The sequence below is a fragment of the Rhopilema esculentum genome, chromosome 2 (genome assembly GCF_057945365.1).
Source record: "Rhopilema esculentum isolate cy_ngs chromosome 2, ASM5794536v1, whole genome shotgun sequence".
In the NCBI taxonomy this organism is placed as follows: Eukaryota; Metazoa; Cnidaria; class Scyphozoa; order Rhizostomeae; family Rhizostomatidae; genus Rhopilema; species Rhopilema esculentum.
Window position 1 is genome coordinate 3,963,307 of NC_142816.1, and position 20,381 is coordinate 3,983,687.

The 20,381-nt window shown below is 38.1% G+C and overlaps 2 protein-coding genes across 13 annotated transcripts in view; one reads left to right on the top strand and one right to left on the bottom strand.

Annotated features, from left to right (window-relative positions):
• The window catches only part of LOC148960569 (uncharacterized), a 36,062-nt gene extending 16,375 nt beyond the window's left edge, over positions 1 to 19,687 (top strand). For 6 of the 12 annotated variants that reach the window (XM_089110205.1, XM_089110200.1, XM_089110191.1 and 3 more), the window contains one exon: positions 16,488 to 19,687. In XM_089110205.1, the coding sequence (XP_088966331.1) occupies positions 16,488 to 19,048 (2,561 nt within the window). In that variant the 3' untranslated portion in view covers positions 19,049 to 19,687. Of the gene's footprint in view, positions 1 to 2,958; positions 14,450 to 16,487 lie in introns of those variants that run through there. The other 6 variants (XR_016144060.1, XR_016144064.1, XM_089110176.1 and 3 more) reach the window with 6 other exon arrangements.
• LOC135695634 (protein lin-7 homolog C) overlaps positions 1 to 20,381 on the bottom strand; it is a 49,104-nt gene that overhangs the window by 18,591 nt on the left and 10,132 nt on the right. The window lies entirely within an intron of this gene.

The following is a 20,381-nucleotide window of genomic DNA, read 5'->3' on the forward strand; positions in this document are numbered from 1 at the left end:
AGTTGCTGAAACAAAGCGAAAGCTCTTACTAAAATTTCCCTCTAAGCACCCAATATGATTTCGACAGTAAAGTTATTGGAATGAGCTGTATCATTGCTAAATTGCAATGACATAAAATGATATTCAGGAAAACTGTACTGCCCCAATTAACTTTTTTGCCCAAATCTGACAACAGGACAGAGCTCAAATCGCTGTCCGCCCCGGTTTGAAATTTGGCTCCCGCTGGAATATGCATATAAACAAGGACTATGTTCCACAACCAGATTTTGCAAAAAAGTCCCTTTTCTTACAAGATGACTTTTGAGAAACTGTTCCTTTTTCTAATACATACAGTGCCCCTTTTCTGCTTAAGTGTTCCTTTTTCTGATAAACACAATGCTTCCTTCTGCTTTGCCCCACCAACTATGAAATGCTTTCAACCTCCTTGAATGACCTAGAGAACTCGAAAGGTCAAGGTTGAGCAGAGGACCCAAAAAACGAATATTTTGCTTTGTGTTAATTAACAACACATTGCTGGCCAAATCGTTGGCAGCTGCGATTCTTATTCAATTAATTTCTTGATACCACGACATATGAAATTATTGTAACGTTACCACAAAATTATTAGGGTATGGAAACTAGGATAGTAGTCCTATTACTGTAAATAAGGTATTTGATCTCCTTTCAGGTTTAACATAAACAAAGTAGCCATCAATGATGAGTCATTCTTAGAATTAAAGCACTTCTATTTTTTATTTTATTATTATGCTCCTTGAAAGGCAGAGAAAATCTAGTGTCGTTAGAGCGCTCATATTTCCAACATCGTAAATTATATTGGAAGCAAACAAAAATGGATCTTCTTAATGGCTATTCCGTATATCTGATTTAGAGATCAATAACAAATGGGTCCACTAAATTTCAATGATTCATAATAAATGATAAATTAAGTCCATTGAATGTCAATGATTCATTTGCCTTGTAAAAGAAACAACCCGGTTTTCTTTGATAGAGTTTACCTTGATATTTCTAAAAAGTCGAATTTCCAAAAATGTAGATACTTTAATTTTATCAGATTTCTATTCTCAATTATAATCAATTTGATATTTTAAACAGTGAAAAAGACTCACTTTTTCGAACAACACTTTTAATCATTAAGTTCTTAAAAAACTGGGGTCTAACCACATGGGAAACTATAAATGGTCCACCAAGACACCGAATCGACGCGTAGACTCATTACGCAGCGATGAACTACAAATAATATCACTTAAATCGAATTAGCTGGAGTCGAACAACCACTTATGTCGAACCATATTCTAGCTATTAGTTTCTTCCTATGCGTGAGTTTAACTTATTTGGACTTGCTCGTAAAAAACGTCAGATAGAGACAGTCATTGCTGTTCCCCATTTATTCGGCCTAGACAGTGTCCTTTGCTCAATGCACCGTACCTTGAAAGCACAAAAGATACGCTAAGTGTGAATTTTTCATAATACCAGGAGAGTTAACAAACGATCCAGAGTTTTCAACAAAAGTATCAACGTGACAAGGCTATTATACTGCTTTCCAAAGTGCTTCAGTAAGTAAAAGGCTTCCCCGGACAAAACGCAAGCCGACCTTAGAAATAAAGCGAAGTAAAAAGTACTAACTATTTGTATTTCACCAGTTATTAGGAGTGTCACAATCTCCTACTCCCGCTCTGAATATGGTGAAAGGAAGAACCTCGAGCATACTCATATGTGTCTATTAGAAATGAAAGAGAGTAAAAAAGACTTGGCTCAAAGTCTTCTTGTCTGTGCGACCTCAACCTAAATCATTAGATCCACACCTAGGGCACCAATGCTACTTTGGGAAATTATACGTGCTCACGTATAGAGTACCGAAGTGTGACGTCATCAAAAATCTATTTTTAGAATTTTTAAATTAGACCACATATTCTTAAAGAACGGCATAAAATACCTCTCAACGTGCAAAATTAGTTAGATATGTTCCAAATTGGGGGAGATATGGCCAATGAAATATTTCAAGTTTGCTAAAGAATTACTGTTATTCTGGCCAGGTTCATAAAGTTATGAACCAAGACCAAATTACAGAGGTTTGATGGGCAAAGAGCTTGTGCTCAAGTGGCCATATCTCAGCTAATTCGTTATGCCTTTAATCGATTTTGCACATTTAGAAGTATTTCATGATGTTCTTTCTGGTTATGGGATCAAAACTGGAAAATTCTAAAAATAGATTCTAATGACGTCATCACTTCGGTACTCTATACACCAAATATCACGCTAACCACCTCTTAAAAGCCCATAAGACCATGGATAATCAGAGAATGCTGACTGAGTTCTGCTTTTAATATTCCCAATCTTGTCATGTATACAATACAGACCATGCGAAACCCATTATCAATAAGCCTATTTTTGGTTTAAGAGCATTAAAGAGATCGCTCAATGGCCATCTTTGGCGGGCTTAACGGAGTAAAATGGCTTCCATACAAACGCGTATCAGTGAGATTAGGCCTAAACCAACTAGCCCATCCATGTTAATAACCTAAGTGTTGAATTCTGTGTACATGACAAAGTTAGTCAAAGTTGACCTAACGCCCACCTATAGTAAACTACGCTGTCCAAGAGTTTATTTAGTTAATTCATATCAACGCCTATATATGTTTATAAATGAAACGCCTAATGCACATAAAGTATTGCGTGTTAATTTCAAAAGAGAATTATTAGATGGTGGCAGATTAGTACGCGATTATCGTATTCAAATTGTACTATGTGACTGACAAACGCATAAGCATGACCTGTGAGAGCTGAGATTGGAGAGCAGAGATCAAGGATTCGAGGTGAACAGAGGGCGATTGTTGAAGTGGCATGGAGCTTAAAAATGCGTACTTGGAATGCGAAAAAGCGGGACAGGGGGAAAATGAGGAAAAGGAAAAAGAAGGGAGTCAGTCCTGAGTGTATACACATTTACTTGCCTGTGTATAAAGAACTGGGTGGGGTGCTGACATTACAAAAAGCAAAACAGCCATGCCTTTTATGGGTAATAATATCTAATACAATAGCCATTTCTAAGAAATATGCCTTTGGGTATGCAAAGGGGAATTTGGTAGTTCGGACCATACTGTTTTATACCAACTCGACCCCCGAGTTTGGTAAAAAACCTTGAAGTTGGAGCTAGGGGTCGGCAGATCAAAATCATTTTGACGTTGATAACATGTTTAGTTCCAAATAAAGCAAAAAGGTGTTTGACTCCAGTATATTCAAAAGGGCGTTGCCCGCTCTTCAAGGCTGACTCGCGAAAGTTTGGGGACTTCACCTCCAGACCACCCGACTTTTCGGTAACTGCCTATGCCAGTAAAACCTTCTAAAACTTCACCTAAAATATTAAAAACTTTCCTTAAAAAACAATGAAAGCAAGACATGGTTTGGGTGTAGTGCTTCAAATTCTTTTCTCTTTAACAACTTTCCGCATGATTTCTGCCACAGCGTTTGGGTAAACAGCAAAGAAATTTGTAACATTTGAAAAATTAAGTTTATTGGAAGACAACTAAATATAGTTTCAGATTAGCAAATTTAACAGTTTCTGACGAATAAAAATAAAATAGCGGTGTTAAAGAAACCGCTAATGCGCAACCTCACCCTCATAAAAAAACTGGTAGAGCATGCCAGAGATGACATTTGTTTATAAAAACGAGCAGGACGAAAATTGGCATTGAGTGGGCAAGGTTGAATGGCATGGCAAGGGCGGTGAGGCAGTCAGGGTGGATATAATACCTATTCAAATAAGGGGCAGGGGCAACACCCTCTAGATGAGTATTCTGGGAAGTACAATTTGTGTGTTTCGCTTCAAATTGACCATCTTAAGATCGCACGTAAAGGTGTTTTTTCATAAGCACAGCATAATAATGAATACGGATATTTTTATCGCTTCACAATCTGAAAAGTCTTAAATCCTTTTGTACTAACTTAGTTTTGGGGATTGGTTTTAACAGTCAAAGATAAATGGAGTTTAAATATGGAAATGACAGCCAAGCTGGGAGTACATTGTAAGAAATTCATAGACGTTTCTTAAGCCTGTCCAGTTTTTTGCAGTGTACAACCTAAACAGCTTATTCTCTGTCTATAAGCTGTGTACACTTTATTTGCTTAAAGAAAATATCGTAGAAGTGTCATATTGAGGAGGTTTGGGGGTAGATTAGACTAATGACAACTACATGCATTTGCATGTCCTGATGATCATTATGACGCGGGTGCATGAAATTGAAGATTTTAAACACATAAATTTTGCAGCGACATATTTTTGTCCATGAAAGCAAAATCTCTGAAGCGATATTGTTCCTCTCGCATTTTTCCTCTTCCTATTCATTCCGATCTCGGTCAGGACTTTGATATGATAATATCAATGGCAATATCAACATGTATTCCATTTTTATCATCCTCAAAATATATATCTCTTGCCACTATTGTAAAGGCACTATCTTTGTCGAAAGCGGTACCTTAGTTATATTCCAATACAAAAGAAACTTTGGTTGGAAACTCCATAAAGATTGTATTTGACCAAGATATAGTACCACGTGACTGATTTATGAAGAACACGTTTAAAGCGTGTTTTCTTTAAATAACATCGCACCGATGAGTCAACAGTGTCCGCCATATTGTAGGTCTAGGAGTCGGACAGGAAAAAAGGAATACCGGCTTAAGGCTAATGTAAACTGAAGGAGGCATGCTAACGAATGCTGACCAAACAACGAGAGCTGCATCGCAAATCGAAGTAGTTGAAGCGCCGAATTCTTGTAACTAAACGGAAGTAACTACAGTGAATTAGAAGAAATCTGGTGGGTTTTGGGATAGCAGCGTGCAAGAAAAATGGTGAGCTATGTTTGAAATAGATTAATATATTGAAAGTGCGGATGGTTGGGTGCAATGGATGTGCTTAGACTAAGTTGCTTGCCTGTACACACAAATAAATATCGCGACGCATAACAACTATACTAGGAAAAATACAACAACAGAGAATATGCACTGATTTGCGACTCATAACGACAGAATGTTCCATTGATAAATCGTGATTGATAAAGCCTCGTAAACTAGTGCTACTGCGAAAGATAAAAAAGCAAAGAGACAATTGCAAATTCAGATGTAAATTCAAGCTTATACCCTTATGAAGTGACTATAACTTCATAGGAATACAGAGGCCTGTTCTTTACATTTGTAATAACATCTATACTTGTACAGATAAACTCTATGGAGAAGAGGAAATCTGAATCAAACGTCATCAACTGCACAATAGACCACGGCTTTCCCTACGGGCAAAATTAGCAGCCTTTTCTATGACCCATTTGTGGCTTCTGCTCCTGAGGAAATCTTGATGAGGTTAAGTGTAAGGGCCAAAACGTGAATTTTTGTAAAAGTAAGCGCGTGTCAGGGTCAGATCACTCTCTCTAGCTTTGCGCGGAGTTAAATATCAAGCAACAGGACAAAAAAAGACAAAAATCTTTCAATGACCCTCTTTTGCACATCTCTCTCGCTCCTGAACACACTGAAACACTCTTAATTTGGTGTGCTGTAGAGATTCAGGTTAATCTACCCCCAAACCTCCTCAATATGACACTTCTACGATATTTTCTTTAAGCAAATAAAGTGTACACAACTTACAGGCAGAGAACAAGCTGTTTAGGTTGTACAATGCGAAAAACTGGGCAGGCATAAGAAACGTCTATGAATTTCTTACAATGTACTCCCAGCTTGGCTGTCATTTCCATATTTAAACTCCATTTATCTTTGACTGTTAAAACCAATCCCCAAAACTAAGTTAGTACAAAAGGATTTAAGACTTTTCAGATTGTGAAGCGATAAAAATATCCGTATTCATTATTATGCAGTGCTTATGAAAAAACACCTTTGAAGAGAGATGAGAGTAGCGACACATGGAAGTGGATCTGAGGAAAACAGACCTACATCTCAGGGCCTCTGACGAAGGGGAGGGGGGGGGGGGCTGTGTTGGAGCCCAGGCTTCTTCAATCTATGCGAGATTTTCTTTTATCTGATTCTTTCATTTGCTACATTTGAACACCGGTCACTAGTTATCATTCCCCCATTTGTGAGACAGCATTTTATGTTGAGGTTATCAACTGTTTAGCCTTTAAATCAATGCCTTCCTGCATTTTTAGAAATATGTCGTAAAGAATATGGCCTAGATTTATTTTACATCAGCTTTCAGGTACCTAGAGGTGAAAACCAAATCTGATTTTCTGGGCAATTCAGCGATATCATAGATCATAGTTACAGAAAGTGCTAGTAGCTTTGACGCTGAAACAATAAAGCACCTACAGGGCGAGTAAATGTAAAGACCTATCGAGCTTATGAATAGATCCGGACCAAAGTCTACCATTTTGAGCAAACATGGCGGGTCAAACACGTGATCCAGACAGGCCAAATGAATATCTGATGATTCTCCAAATACAAGACAAAAAGTGGGCCAATATTTTCTGCTGAATAACATGATTGGCATACCAATTCGATAGCATATAATTGTGTGGGCTCAAATTTGCAGAGTAGATTCAGCTAAGTAAATTGTCTATCTGGGCTGTGATCATACCAACAAGTGGTGTGACAGGAATGACTTTCGCTGATTTGCGGGGTTCAGAAATTCAGCTTATAAAATGTGAGTACAGCAGAGCTATATTAACTCAGATTTTAATTTTCTATATTAACTCCTGAATGAAATACGACTAAAGTGATAAAACCAACAAGTTTCAAGGAATTGACAAGAAACTAGAGTAAGTGAACTAAAAATCTGATGGTGATAGGAAAGAAAGAGCATTTAGGAAAACATGACATGAAGTAATTTAACACGAAAGTAATTGAAGAGGGGAACAATACAGTAAATGACTACCATGGAAGTCCAATAGTTCGACTACTTGATAACTGATCATATTTCGTAATACATTCAAAAATATTTTCTCACAAAATATACCCCTGTTTAGGCCATTTTTACAAAAATTCGAACTTCGTTGATTCGAGCCGTCGATGATTCGAACTTTTGATCATTCAAACTCCAGAATCACCATTTCAAAGAGTGACTGTTAACTTTAAAAAGCATAGATGGTTTTGCTCATATATCGAATAACATTTAGATAGATTCCAGTCTAGGGTACAGAGGTGGGGGACCTCCTAATAACTAAAAAGCTTTTTCGGGGGTATATTCAATCCTTCGATTGTTACCAACCAGCCATACTGTGGCTTTGGAATAAGGCCCCTAATTTCGGTATCGTTTCTCGTTCAAACTTATTAGAACGTGGTTTTGTAATAAGGTCAATGTTTTATGTATCTTTTGTCGTCACAGCCATTTATGGACACCACGGGCTCCGACACAGGTTGAAAAGTGGGGGGGGGGGCAAGGGAAAATTTAACACCAATAACAAAAGATTTCAAAAAGCTCTATTGTTTTGCAAAAAAGTGGGGGAGGCCCTGTGGACATGGTTATGCATTAAGGTCCCTGCTTTCTGTATCTGTTGTCCTCTTAAGCATTTAGGAGAAAATTTTTTCAAAACATAAGCTTGAATCAATCTTTAAAATCATCAGGACAGGATTAATAATTATTAGAAGAAACATCTGGGACGAGCGAGTCAACCTACGAAACGCCATCATAATATCTAGTCAGGTCAAGGATTGAGCGACAGAAAACAAATTTACTCAAAAATCGCCGACTTGAAAGCATTTTGTACTCTCTGCGGGCTGTAATTTCGTTAAATTATAATTGAAACAATTTTCAAAACGATTATTTGATAAGTATCACTAAATATTGTAAGTATCGTGCTGTTTCGTTTAAAATAAGCAATCATAATTTCCGAAAACCTCCAAAAGCAGAATGCCATTATAACATTAGCCATTAAATAAGTTTCCGTGAGCGAGGCAGATTGCCATGGATACTATCAGCTTCGCCTCGTTTTGACAGTGAACAAAAAGATACCGACAACATGCTACATTTGACAACATTTGACTGATTAGCCTCATTTCACTTTAGAATCAAAATAAATTATGATGAAAGAACACACTTTAGAGTAACGACCTTAATTATGAAATATAATTTAAAAATTTAGCTTGTGGTCTGGTCACGTTGACATGTTTCTTTTTCTTTTATCAAGATTGTTACCCGCACACGAATTCATTGCGCAGCAATTTGGAAGAAAAATAAAGGATGCACATTCATAGTGTAATTTGAATGAGGACATCAAAAATTAAAAATGACAGGAAGCCTTGGCATATAATTAAGAAACGTATCAATAAGGTTTTTGCTTATTTGTTTTATTTTCTGTCATATCTCCACACTACAGGTAAAGTCGAGGAAGAAACTGAAAAGAAAATATGACCTAACTTTTAAACAAAAACAACGTGTCAACGATAAAAAAAGGAAAAATAACTAGTTCCAAACGGAGAATATAAGCATGCAGGGGGAAAAAAGTTTAGCGGGAAGACAGATTTTAAAGATTTATAACAGCAAACACTATTTTGAGCATATTCATAATATTTGTAAAATAAGCAAGCCTGAATGAAAGCTAACCGGATATGTGGTTAGGCCCGATTTTGGACGTGACCAGATTTTGAATCAACTTATCAATTGGAATCGTGAAATATTAACGAGATTCGTTTACGTTTGATAACGGCACTGTTTGGCGATTAGCGATGAATAACCAATACAATATTCATTTTTAGTCGAATATAAGGGGTCATGAAGGTTTAAATGTGCGAAACATAGCTTTGACAACAGAATATATGACAATATGCCTCGATGGCACAGCTTTAATGGGTGTATATATTCAACAATCTGTTAAATTTAATTTGGTAACAAGTGGTACTGGAAGCAGCTGGATTCAGTCTAATGTCTCTGACTATGTAGACGATGCAATGTATGGTATCAGTGAAAACAAAAAACACCAGCGATAGACCTTGTCTAAACACATCGAACATTGAAAACAGAAGGTTTGTCGAGGTATGTGGCTATGTGAAATTGAGCAGAATCTATCATACAGAAAGTTTTGGACTCTTCAAAAAGAAGTTCAACCCTAGAATAGTTCTACCCCCTTAGATTTATTATTCATTCTTATTATTAGTTTCTATTAGGGTTTTCTTATTGATTTTAGGCTTGTTTTGTCGTTCAAATTCAAAGTAAGTTGAACAGGTGAATGTATGTTGGTTTTTTTCGATGCTTCATAAAAATGACCATGACGTTCCGCTTTACTAGTCATAACTTTAAAGGTCATAATTCGAGTACCTCCGAGACAAATACATGGAACTTGAAGTTGCTCCGCGGATAGCACTCAACTTGGGCCTTCGTTTGCATGCATTGCTCTTACAAATCTAGCCTTAAATATATCTCAGAGCTTAGGCCTAGCTGAATGTAAACTTTGCACTGATTGGTATTGTTGTTAAAGGCAGGTTCAATGACAAAATACACGTTATTTTATAAGAAAGTATTTTAAAAGAAAGTTGTGCTCGGTTTTTCAAAAAGTTAAGAAAGTTCAGGGCTGGATCTTTGAAACCTAAGAAAGTTGAAAAATTTAGATAAACAAAATTTCCAAGGAAATTGTGGTGTAAGAGTGAAATATTTCAACAATACAGTAATGTGCTGAACAGGAAACGACGAATACAGTATGACGTTGAGGGTTTTTTAGAAATATAGCATATTTATAGCATTTCATCATCTCCATCACTGCACTTGCTTAGTGACGTAAATCTTTCCAATTTTACGTTAAGAAAATGTTAAGAAATTTTAATGCTGAAATTAGGAAATAGCTATGAAAGTCTGAGGGCTGGGCTGAAAAAGCTTTCCTTTAAAAAAAACGCGTAAGAAGAATCGCGAAGACTTATGGACTTAAGACCAAAGTAGACCATACCTACTTCATACACAGCAAAGCTAACCAACTTTGCTACATACACAACCAGGCAAAGTATAAAGAACTGAAGCAGTGAAAACTACAGCTAATCAATTTTTCGAGTTCTGCTTTAATAGGATTTTTGGCTGTTCTTTGGCAGAGTCCAGAAAATGTTCACCCTTCCAAAATTTTGAAAACTTTTTCAGAATAATGTAAGCAAAGACGGATTGCTTTCAGTGGCCTCTTTGCACAGTTGCCGGCTATAGAACCGCAACTTTTTCGTGGATTAGAATGTGGTATTTACAGTAAAAACCAGTTTTTCGTGATGCTCCAAGTCTAAATGGCATCTCTGGTTCTGGCATCTCTGGTATTGCAACGTCATAGCATTACTTCCTTGTACCAATGGTATGTTTAGCATTAAAAGCATTTAAAGCAGAATTTCCTGTGTTTGCCAATATAATATGCAGTATATTGAATACGTATATTCTTTCTAAAAACAGCCAAAGACCTTGCATCTTCAATAATGCAAAGAAGGGGTGTAGTGCAAGGGGGTTGGGGGTTGGCTGATCCCAAAGTACACTCTTTTTTATAAGAAAACACTTTATATAAACAATGAGGCTCGATTTGCCCAAAAAACAAGAACAAGGCTACAACTTGCTCAACTTCAGATGAGAAATTTAAAAATTTCCTTAACGGAAACTTTCACAAGCACCCAACTACTGTACGGACATTCTCTTGACAAAAAAAACTTTGATGGGTTTGTCCATAAACACTCTTGAAATAAGAACAATTTTAAGAACATTTGAGCCTAAAATTATCAAAAATTTAAGAACATCGAGGCTCGGCAAAAGCTATCTGGTTCTTATAAAAGAAAGAGTGTAGCCGATTTCTATTTTTGCAGTTGTTTTTTGCAATTTGTGCCCCCTTTGTTAATTTGATAGCATTTTACATTAGTGTAAAGTCGCAAAAAGTGGAGAAGAATAGAAGGATTGGCTAGAAACGGGTGCAATTCAAATCTGGGTGACGCAAAACGGTTCATAAATAACCATTTGTTACTCTAGCTGAGGCCAGCCGTTAGACTAAAAAATTGCATTATACAGGCAATTGTGTTCAAGAGAAGTGTACATTGGGAATGACTTCTTCATATTGCCTGTTGATTTCATAACCCTCACAAAGGTTCCTATTCTGGAAAATTATTAATGGTGGTGGACGGCACCGAAAGGGGCTAAAATTCTCAACATCAAGCACAATTTGTGTATTAATTGACGCCAGGTTATTAACGAACACAAAGACATGTTATATTCCCAATAAAGAAACAGATGCGATCGTGATCTTTCATCTTGTCTAAATAATTTTATGACCCTTTGACGAGGCACAATAATAATTTCGCGGTATTGCACGTAAATTACACTGCAGACGTGACGTAACAATACATGGTAAGAACCTTTGTTCTGCTGATGACATTGGCAACAAAACAGCTTTAGTATACCACCTGCAATAGAAACAAATTTCTGACGAAAACTAATTAGGCCAGCGAATAAAAGCAGTAATTAGCTCTTAATGCGTCGGAACGAAAAAGGCGTATTCCCGTAACGATGCCATTAACACACATCCTTTTCTACCCCCACTATAACAGTAGTTGGCCGTTGGCACGTGCGATAGAAGAGAAGGATATTAGATCAATGTTTGACGATGGTCTTCCTGTTATTAATTATTTAACGGAGAGGGAAAAGGACATAAGAACATTGCAAGCCCGACTAAGGCCTAATACAATTATGGTGAGAGAAACATTGGTAAACAAAGATTTTCTGATTATTGTGGACGCCTCCCAGACAGGTGAATAGGTTTTGTGTAATTTTGTACTTACCTGAGCAGTTTCAAATTTGTATAATTAGATTCAGGTGGCTTGATAATTACCAATAGTCCATTAATACATAGCTATAAGTTGACATGAGAAAAACTTTTCTTGAATGGCTATGGAGAGAGTCTCCACTCTGATAAGTGGAGACTCTCTCCATAGCCATTCATTCATCTCGATATTCCCTACCTTTTTGTCTTTAAATATAGCCCATTCGTTTTAAGGTATACCTATGTTTCGTTTGGCATTAAAAACCGATACTTAGCATCACCTTTTAAAACGGGAAAAATGATAATATTAGCCTTGGTAAAATGAAATGGTTTGAATTTTTTTGGTTTCATTAAAATTCTCGAAACCGTGGTTTTCGATTGACGTTCCTTCCGGGTGGTTTGGATGCCTAAAGTAATTTTCTCTCGCATATTCTTTTCCTTTGTGTATGCGGAAAGGACAGGCTTTCTCAAAACTTATTTCCTGTTAATAAAGAAGCAACATAAATAAGTGTTCCTGGTGTTTTCTACAGTTAGCGGACCAGCTTTGCCAGACAATGAACTTTTTTAATCCATAATTGGCAAAACTACTTGGCATCAGAGGCGCTAATAGTACGGAGATCCATTCCCCACACGAAAACAAAACCGACCCTCAAGCTTTACTACAAATGGTCAGCGGGGGCATGCCCCCCCCCCTTAAAAAGATTCTAAAAATTGATCATTCTAACAGAGTCCAATAAACATTACGGTGCCATGAGGAGGGTTAGGTTACCCCACAATGCAGTAGTTTTAAGGAAGGCCAATGCATAATTTGACTGGATTATGTAAAGAGAGAGGAATTTGCCGTTACGTTAAAACTTTTCTTTTTCCTGGCAAGTGTAAAACGCAAACCGTAAATTGTTTTGCTAAATGCCAGTTCTAAGAAGCTTTTATTCAAAGGTATAAGAAAAATTTTGAGGAAAGCAAATTTTGTCCGGAGGGAGGTTGAGGCATATACTGACCTCTGCTTTTTAATTCTATCAGTTTAGCGATGTAATATTAACTAATTTTCGCCCGCAGTAGGTCTCTTAATAGTAGCCAACTTTTCGTCTTTCGACGCGAATCTACCACAGTCTCGTATTCAAAACGAAGCCTATATATCATCTTTTGATTCATAAGTGTTTCCGAATTTTGAGCGAAATGCCTACCGTATGATCAACAAAGTGCGGCTTTTTAGTTTAAACAAAATCAACCAAATCTGCCCAGGGTTATAAACTGGCAACTGCAAAGTACATCAATCGATCATTATCAACACACATTCATAGATTTCAATTTTGAAATATGACTGTTTTGACAACACGCTAACGATGTTTTGTCTTTTGCGAAGAACTAACAATGGTTATATCATCAAACTTTATGAGAATAGGTAATTTATTCAGTTTGATGTTAAGTAATTCGACTTTAGATCTACGTGTATTGATAATGATAACGAGCTTGTAGGCATATGGTGTAGCGGCACAAAAAATACGGCCTAATTTCCCGAATACATGACATATCAGAAAGTTAAGTACATTAAAAGCTGGCGGACAGCGTATTCATCAAAACAATAAAAAGGCGGACAGAATGAGATGACAATCGTGATCGATAAATCAAAAAAGAGAAACCAAAAGATCTACGAATTCAGCCACAAATAAACATGATTATTACACGTGGTCTTACAAGAACAGTTCTTTCTGCTCAGAGTTCAAATTATCTCTGATTTGTTTCTGTAAATGGTTTTCGGTCATGTCTGGAAATTTGCAATCATGTACCGATTGCAATCTGCGAAAAAGGTCGCAAAGTGACCACGCCCTTAAATTACTGATCAAGACCAATCGCAGTGATCATTATCATGTCTTCATCATCAGTGCCAATCATTACTATCATTATAATGAATCGTGATTGTAATCAATAATCACCGTCATCGCCACCTAACATCATCATCGTCAGTCGCCAATCATCATCAACAACATCATGTTCAATCATGTCAATCATGCTCAATCATGTCAATCATGTTCAATCATGTCAATCATGTTCAATCGTCAGGCATCATCACTATCATATCACAACCATCGTCAGAACTTTCGATCAATATTCTGACGTTTCATACACTGAAGAGTTTCAGACAAAAGCTTTAGTATGAATAAAAATTTTGCTTTTTTCAAATCCATTTACAATAATCTATCACAAATATCAATCAAATCCCGAATTATAATCGTCTATATCCTTGTCACAGCGGAGGCCATGTTTGCCCACTAGCAACTGATGAAATTAGGCCGTAACTTGGGCCTGTCGAAAAACGCGGTAAACCGGCCTTGATGACACAATCAAAACAAAAAGCAGACAACCAGCCTCGCATTCAATTATTCATGGAAATTGTTTACTTGACAGAGTAATGCAATAAACTTTATCTAATTTTCAAACCGTTTTACGCTGCCCGAATCCTGTGTAAGATTTAATCAATTCAACGGACAAATTATGAATAATAAATGGCTTCATCTGAATGACAGTTATAAAGAGAACTGCTCCACTAGAATATAACAGTTTGAATCGAGCAGAGAGACGATACGGGAGCTTGGTCGCTTAAAGTTGTTGTGAGTTGAAGTAAGTTGCTTTTGGAATTTTGCTGGTTTAAAGGGGGAACAGGAGCTGGAAAGGTGTGTTTTGATAGACGTTTGAGCGACAAATCTGGGCTGTTTTGTATGAGATGCACACTGAATCGTGTTTCGGATAACATGGTATTGCGCTTTTCAACTGATTTCACAAGTATCGTAGAGATAGATAAATCTTTTTAAGAAACTCTCAATAACTATATGATGGAATTCGTAGATAACTTGTAAATCATTCTATCATTCTGTCACTCTTTAGTCCAACAATTAGGTTATGTTACATAGTTACTATTCTGGTTATGTTACAACACTCCATTCAATAGTTACATAGCGACATATTGTCACTCGATGATCTTTACCTGCGCGCGGTGCGAGGATGGCTCAGTTGTTAGAGGCGCTGACTATAGACCCAAGGGTCTGTGGCTCGAGTCCCTGGCATTACCAAACTTTCACCCAGAGTGGGGAAAGTCGCTAGCTCTCTGTAATTCCAGGCGAAGGAATCACGAGGTGTGGTCACATCGAGTGGAAGTACCAGGACACTGCTCGAGAAGCATAGCTTCTCATTGTCCTAAAACTACCTTCGGATCCTAAGTAGCAACAAACACAAATCTTAACCTGATTCTAGAGAACATCAAAGGAATTTGGTATTAATTGTAATACAATAATGACCGGCAACCAGAAAAGGGTACAGGATTTTCCTGTTCTGTAAACTAAAATAAATCTAAAACTGTTGCAAGAGGTTTCCTGATTTTTCTGGTAAAATAAGCTTAAAACCAATCAGTGAGCTTGCAGAACTGGTAAAGCAGTTGCATGATACTTTTGGTACACAATTTCGACTTTGATAATTACGCTGTTGAAATATTGCATTAAATATTACAGCATTTCATTTCCAGAGCTATCCAGCAAAAGTAAGTTTGAATGGAATGAAATGAGGGTCTCTCTCTGTTCGTAATCCTAGCAAGGGGTGTTATGTCTTCATTGATTAAAAAATACTGAACAAATTACCTATCTGAGGCCTTAAACTGGATTCAACTGTAAAAAAGGTTTCCCTTGACTTTAGCCTACAGTCTTTGAACACAGCTGCAAAGACAACCTCCAAACTCACTTCCATACAAATAAAGTCCAATATCTACCCCATACCCCGTTCCAAGTTAAAATGACTTTGTTTTAACAGTAGATACATTAACATCGAACTGAAGGGGGGGGGGAGGATAATCTCCATATCGTTTGCCCTGCAATGTATGTCCACAGTAAGCAAGTTATTCCCGCAATACCATGTTTGCCTCTCCCCTACCTCACAATGAGAAGAATAGCACACCACAACAAATAACCCTAAAACGACCTTAAATAGACATCCTTTTTTATTCACGTTCACATGATCCTGCAGTTTATATCAGGTTAAGTTTATACACATAATATATACATAAACTATACACATAAACTTGTTAAGTTTATATCAGTTGATTCAAATGTTTATGAGACTGGGTCGGAACCCAGTCATCCCGCTATACGAAAAAACTTCTGCGTAAGCTGTTTTTCCTCCAAGGCTTTATTAAAACAGTACGAATTGGACCCAAATCTCCTATTTTTACGGATGCGGATTCATTTAAGCCGCTAGCCGATAAAATTGTCGGACCTGTGTGAAATTCCTTGACATCTAAATTAGCTAACCCTGTCAACCAGTGTCTGCGAAATTACCCGAATTTATGACAGGACAACGAAAATTGACGATGCAGACAATCGACGCTAATTTGCATTGGCAGCTACACGTAGGCCTAACCAAAACATGACGATGTATTGATTGCATTAACAGGTAAACAAAAATCGCGGATTCTACACAAGTAAACTTAGCTATTGTAAATAGCAAGAGAACAGTGAATAACTCTGAGACTCAACACAGATGTTTTAATGAAAGAAATATACCAAAGACATTAACTCCAATTATAAACTGATATGAAAAAGTCAGTTTGTTTATCATTCGTTTAGATAAGGGATTATGAAAGTCAAGGGAAAAAAGCAATAGGATTTCAATAACAGGGGCAGTTTGTTTGCGCCGATAAATCTTTGCTTTGCTCTCTTGAGCCTAATTTTCAGTACGTGTAAACCATAAGTTTTAACAATATATTGAAAATTATGATATTAATGTTTCTTAATTCATCTATTTTAGTTCTAAATGAAGTTGCACTACTAGCAGAACAAAGTCATATTAAACCCGATGTGACATTCAAACGACACTCTCTCGTCGAAGTCGGTAGCCAAAGCTCTATTTCGTCAACACATCCCAACTTGCCTCAGGCGGCTGGCGCAGCGAAAACCGAACTAACCTCTCTTCTTGCTGGCTCAAGTCTTAAAAAGCCCGCTAACGTGAAAGCAGTCGTTCTTTGGGAGTACAAAGCCAAACATCCGACGGATCTTGACGTTCAGAAAGGCGAACGCGTGAATATTCTGCACAAGAACGGAGATTTGGCTTTTGTTGAGAATAGCCAGGCGAAGCAAGGATTCGTGCCGCTTGGGTACTGCTCGCTTTATCGCCGCCGATCCAGTTCTTTAAGTGATCTCTCGGCAGAATTCGCGCGGAGGCTATCAGTGTCAGACGCCAGTAAGTCAGAGCAAAATATTCCGAAAGAAGACCAAATCGTCGCGCCAACTTGCGAAAACCTACCGACTGCTGTCGAAAATAAGTCGAAAAAGTCGAAGCAAAAGAAAAAATTCGAGACCATGTTCTCGCGCGGCACTTACAACGCGAGAAGTGCTGAAAACCGAGAGAAGAAGAAAACGGACAAAGGTTTACTCAATAATGCGGCAAAGAAACTGGTTAAAGCATTCACCTCGTTACCGAAAAAGTCCAAACCAAAACCGAAAATTAACGTGAAAGAGCGAATGCCTTTGCCGACATGGCTTACGGAGCTTAATTTCGACATTGCAGGCCCTGACTACTCATCATCAAGCGACAGTTCGGACGACGATGGCGATTCGGCGTATGAGTCTTTCCGGCCAGGCTACGAAAAACGGCCGAGCTCAAGACGGCGACGCGGCAGTATGAACAGTCTCGCCACACACAGTTCGTTTGTATCTGTGCCGGAAGAAATATCACAGAACCAGCGAGGAGTCAACGCAGGTTTGGTACGATCAAGCGAGATTCAATCCGACTATTCTTCGCAAGAGATAGCAACAGGGTTCGCCAATGTGCGTAAACTGAAAACAAAATCGTCCGACGCAGGGAAAGGAGTGTCTCGGAGTCGATCATTCAACCTAGATGCTAAAACTCGGACTTTGCAATCAGTATGGCGACAAAGACCGAAAGACCTTATAGAAGTGAGTGATGACGAAAGCCATGACCAGAATGACAAACCAGCAACAACAGGATTACAAAATAATCTAACGACAGTCAGTATGAAACCAGAACCACACGAAGATGAAAGTCAATTGAATAACAACCTTGTTACTTTAGTTTTGAGTGACTTTAAAACGACAGATAGCAAAGACCTCCCTGTGGTTGCTGGTCAGGTGGTCCGAGTTTTAAACAAGAACAACACTAAATGGTGGCTATGTGAGACTGAGGATGGACGAGCTGGATTTGTACCGCGCTCGTGTTTAACAACGGAACCGGGCGAATGTTTGGAAACGGAGGACAGAATTCAATCTGGAACATCAAGTTGTGACGATACAAGTTTAAATAACATACGTGAGCGCAACGACTGGCAAGATGCGTCGTTCAGAACAAAATCAGGATCCGTAAAATTGGCACGGATAACTCCGATGGCCCGCGAGCCGTTACTGGAAGAATTTAGCCCCGGTGACAGTTTAAAGGGTAATGCGGCGGTAACGGACAGAAGTAACTGGGTGCGCGCGGAGGAAGGCTTGGTTTCGGAGGCTTATAACTTCGAGGAACTGAAATGTATGTTGTACGAGAATGAAGCAAGAAAGGACGGCTGTTTGGAGTGTATGCTTGAAAGTTCGATATACATGGAGAACTTAACGGAATCCAAAAGTCATCTTAAAAGCCTGAGGCCGCAAGCGCTGGAAGCAAACAGCCTTAGTCCTCAAGAAGCCTCGCTATCATCGAACACTGAACTCGCGGCAGAACCCGGCAATAAGGAAAACTATAGGGCTTTGCAATCGATCGAAACTCTTTTAAAAGCCGACTCTGAAAATGTGACAACTTCGGATGATCAAATAATAAGTGAAACAGAGAAAACGAAAATAACTGAAGAACAAAATGCTAGCGTTGGATCAGCTAATGATGAGATTAAAAATAACAACGTTACAGCATCTTCTGCGCATAACGAACAGTTGGCAATTGCTAACACCGAAAAACAGGATTGCTCTTTATCGTTACCGTCTTATGACGAGGCCATGGAGCGGCGAAACATTGCAGACTTATCCAGCAGGATAGAGCAACTGGCTTCGAGTATAGAAAAAGCTAGCAGCGCCCGAAGCAACTCGACATTGATAAACAACTTGCTTGAAGAATGGCGTATTAAGCACAAACGGACGGCAGAACAGCCTGTGACGCAACTGCGACCAATACTGGAACGCAAGACATCGTCAGATAGTCAAAGCACGCTCGATTCCATAGACACTGCACCAAGGGTTCTGCGCAGGAGGAATAGCACGAATCGCCGAGTTCGATTCCAGACTCCAGACATGACGAAAAACGATAATATCAAAACAGAAGAACCAATACCAGCACGAAAGGAGGAGAGAACCTTAGCCACGTGGCTATAGCAAGTAGTTTCAATTAGTATTGACTTCTGCTTAGATGAGCAACCCATTCCACCATAAGCGACTCTATAGCCTTTAGATACAGACGATATCAGATATGCTAAATAGCCACCATTGGCACTAGACTGGAGAAACCCTTACATAGCGTATTTTTAAGCCTCCCCTTGATCGAATTGAATTCATGTAACAAAAGCTACTGAAACAGGCAATTAGTCTTGAGTTGGTTCGGAGGTGTAAAAGAGGGAAAAACTCCCCCTCGTGACCGATAAACCCATCTATCATCAAGAAGCTTTTTGTAATTGTTCTCTGTTTGTTTGATCGACAGTGAGAATTGTGAGTCCTCAATTCAGCCCCCATTGTATACTGACATTTTTGCTTTTTCAAGGCAGTATTCGTCGTCCTTAAAACATTGCTACCTGCTAAACAATGTCTATCAAATAAAATAACTTAACCGGATTGTAAACATGGCCAAATTACATTGCCTTACCTTGATTAATGTCATAACAACAAGCGAACCCAACTGTAACACAATCGATAAAATATGTGACATGTTGACAATATTATTGGTCATCCAGTATTAAGATATCTAGTATTATTTTCAAAGAAATTAAATTACTATGACAGAATGCATACATTATCAAATGCAGTGTCTTTGTTTATCACTTGTACCTCTTCGTATGCAAAATCTTTTCAAATCGTGTCAGTGTATAATTGAACTTTTTGGCCTGGCAAACAACACTTGAAAGATTGGATAGCAACACTTGAAAGACTGGATAGCAACACATTATGGATATTGATCTTATATCTCACGAAAATGTCAAAAGAACCAAAGAGAATTGGCTTTCCTTTCAAGAGATTTTATATTGTATGTGTACATTCTTTTCATATTTCTAGACAGCTTGATACAGTAGCTAAGTGATGAGATCGCGAAAATATGTTCCTTAGAATTATCATTTTGGCATCATAACATGAAAGACATCTAAATCTGCTGCAAATTGGATTACATATGGCAAGAGAAAGGGAATAATTTCGTTAATGGATTATTGTTGCTTTGTGGACTGGCTCATAAATTATCATAAATTGTACTGGTTCATAAGAACCAAGACCAAACAACATGTGGTTTGATAGGCAAATAGCATGTGGTTTACTGTGGAAACTCGAATCCAATCAGTCTCTCTGATTTCCAAGATATTCGTCGCCCCCTCAGCCCCACCCCCTCAGCCCCACCCCCACTTCCACGGTCCCTGATACAAAGTGCAGCCCAGCTCAATATTAGAGAGCTATTTTCGCGGCTTTTCTCATCCAGGGTCCATTCATTTATTTCATTTCATTTAAT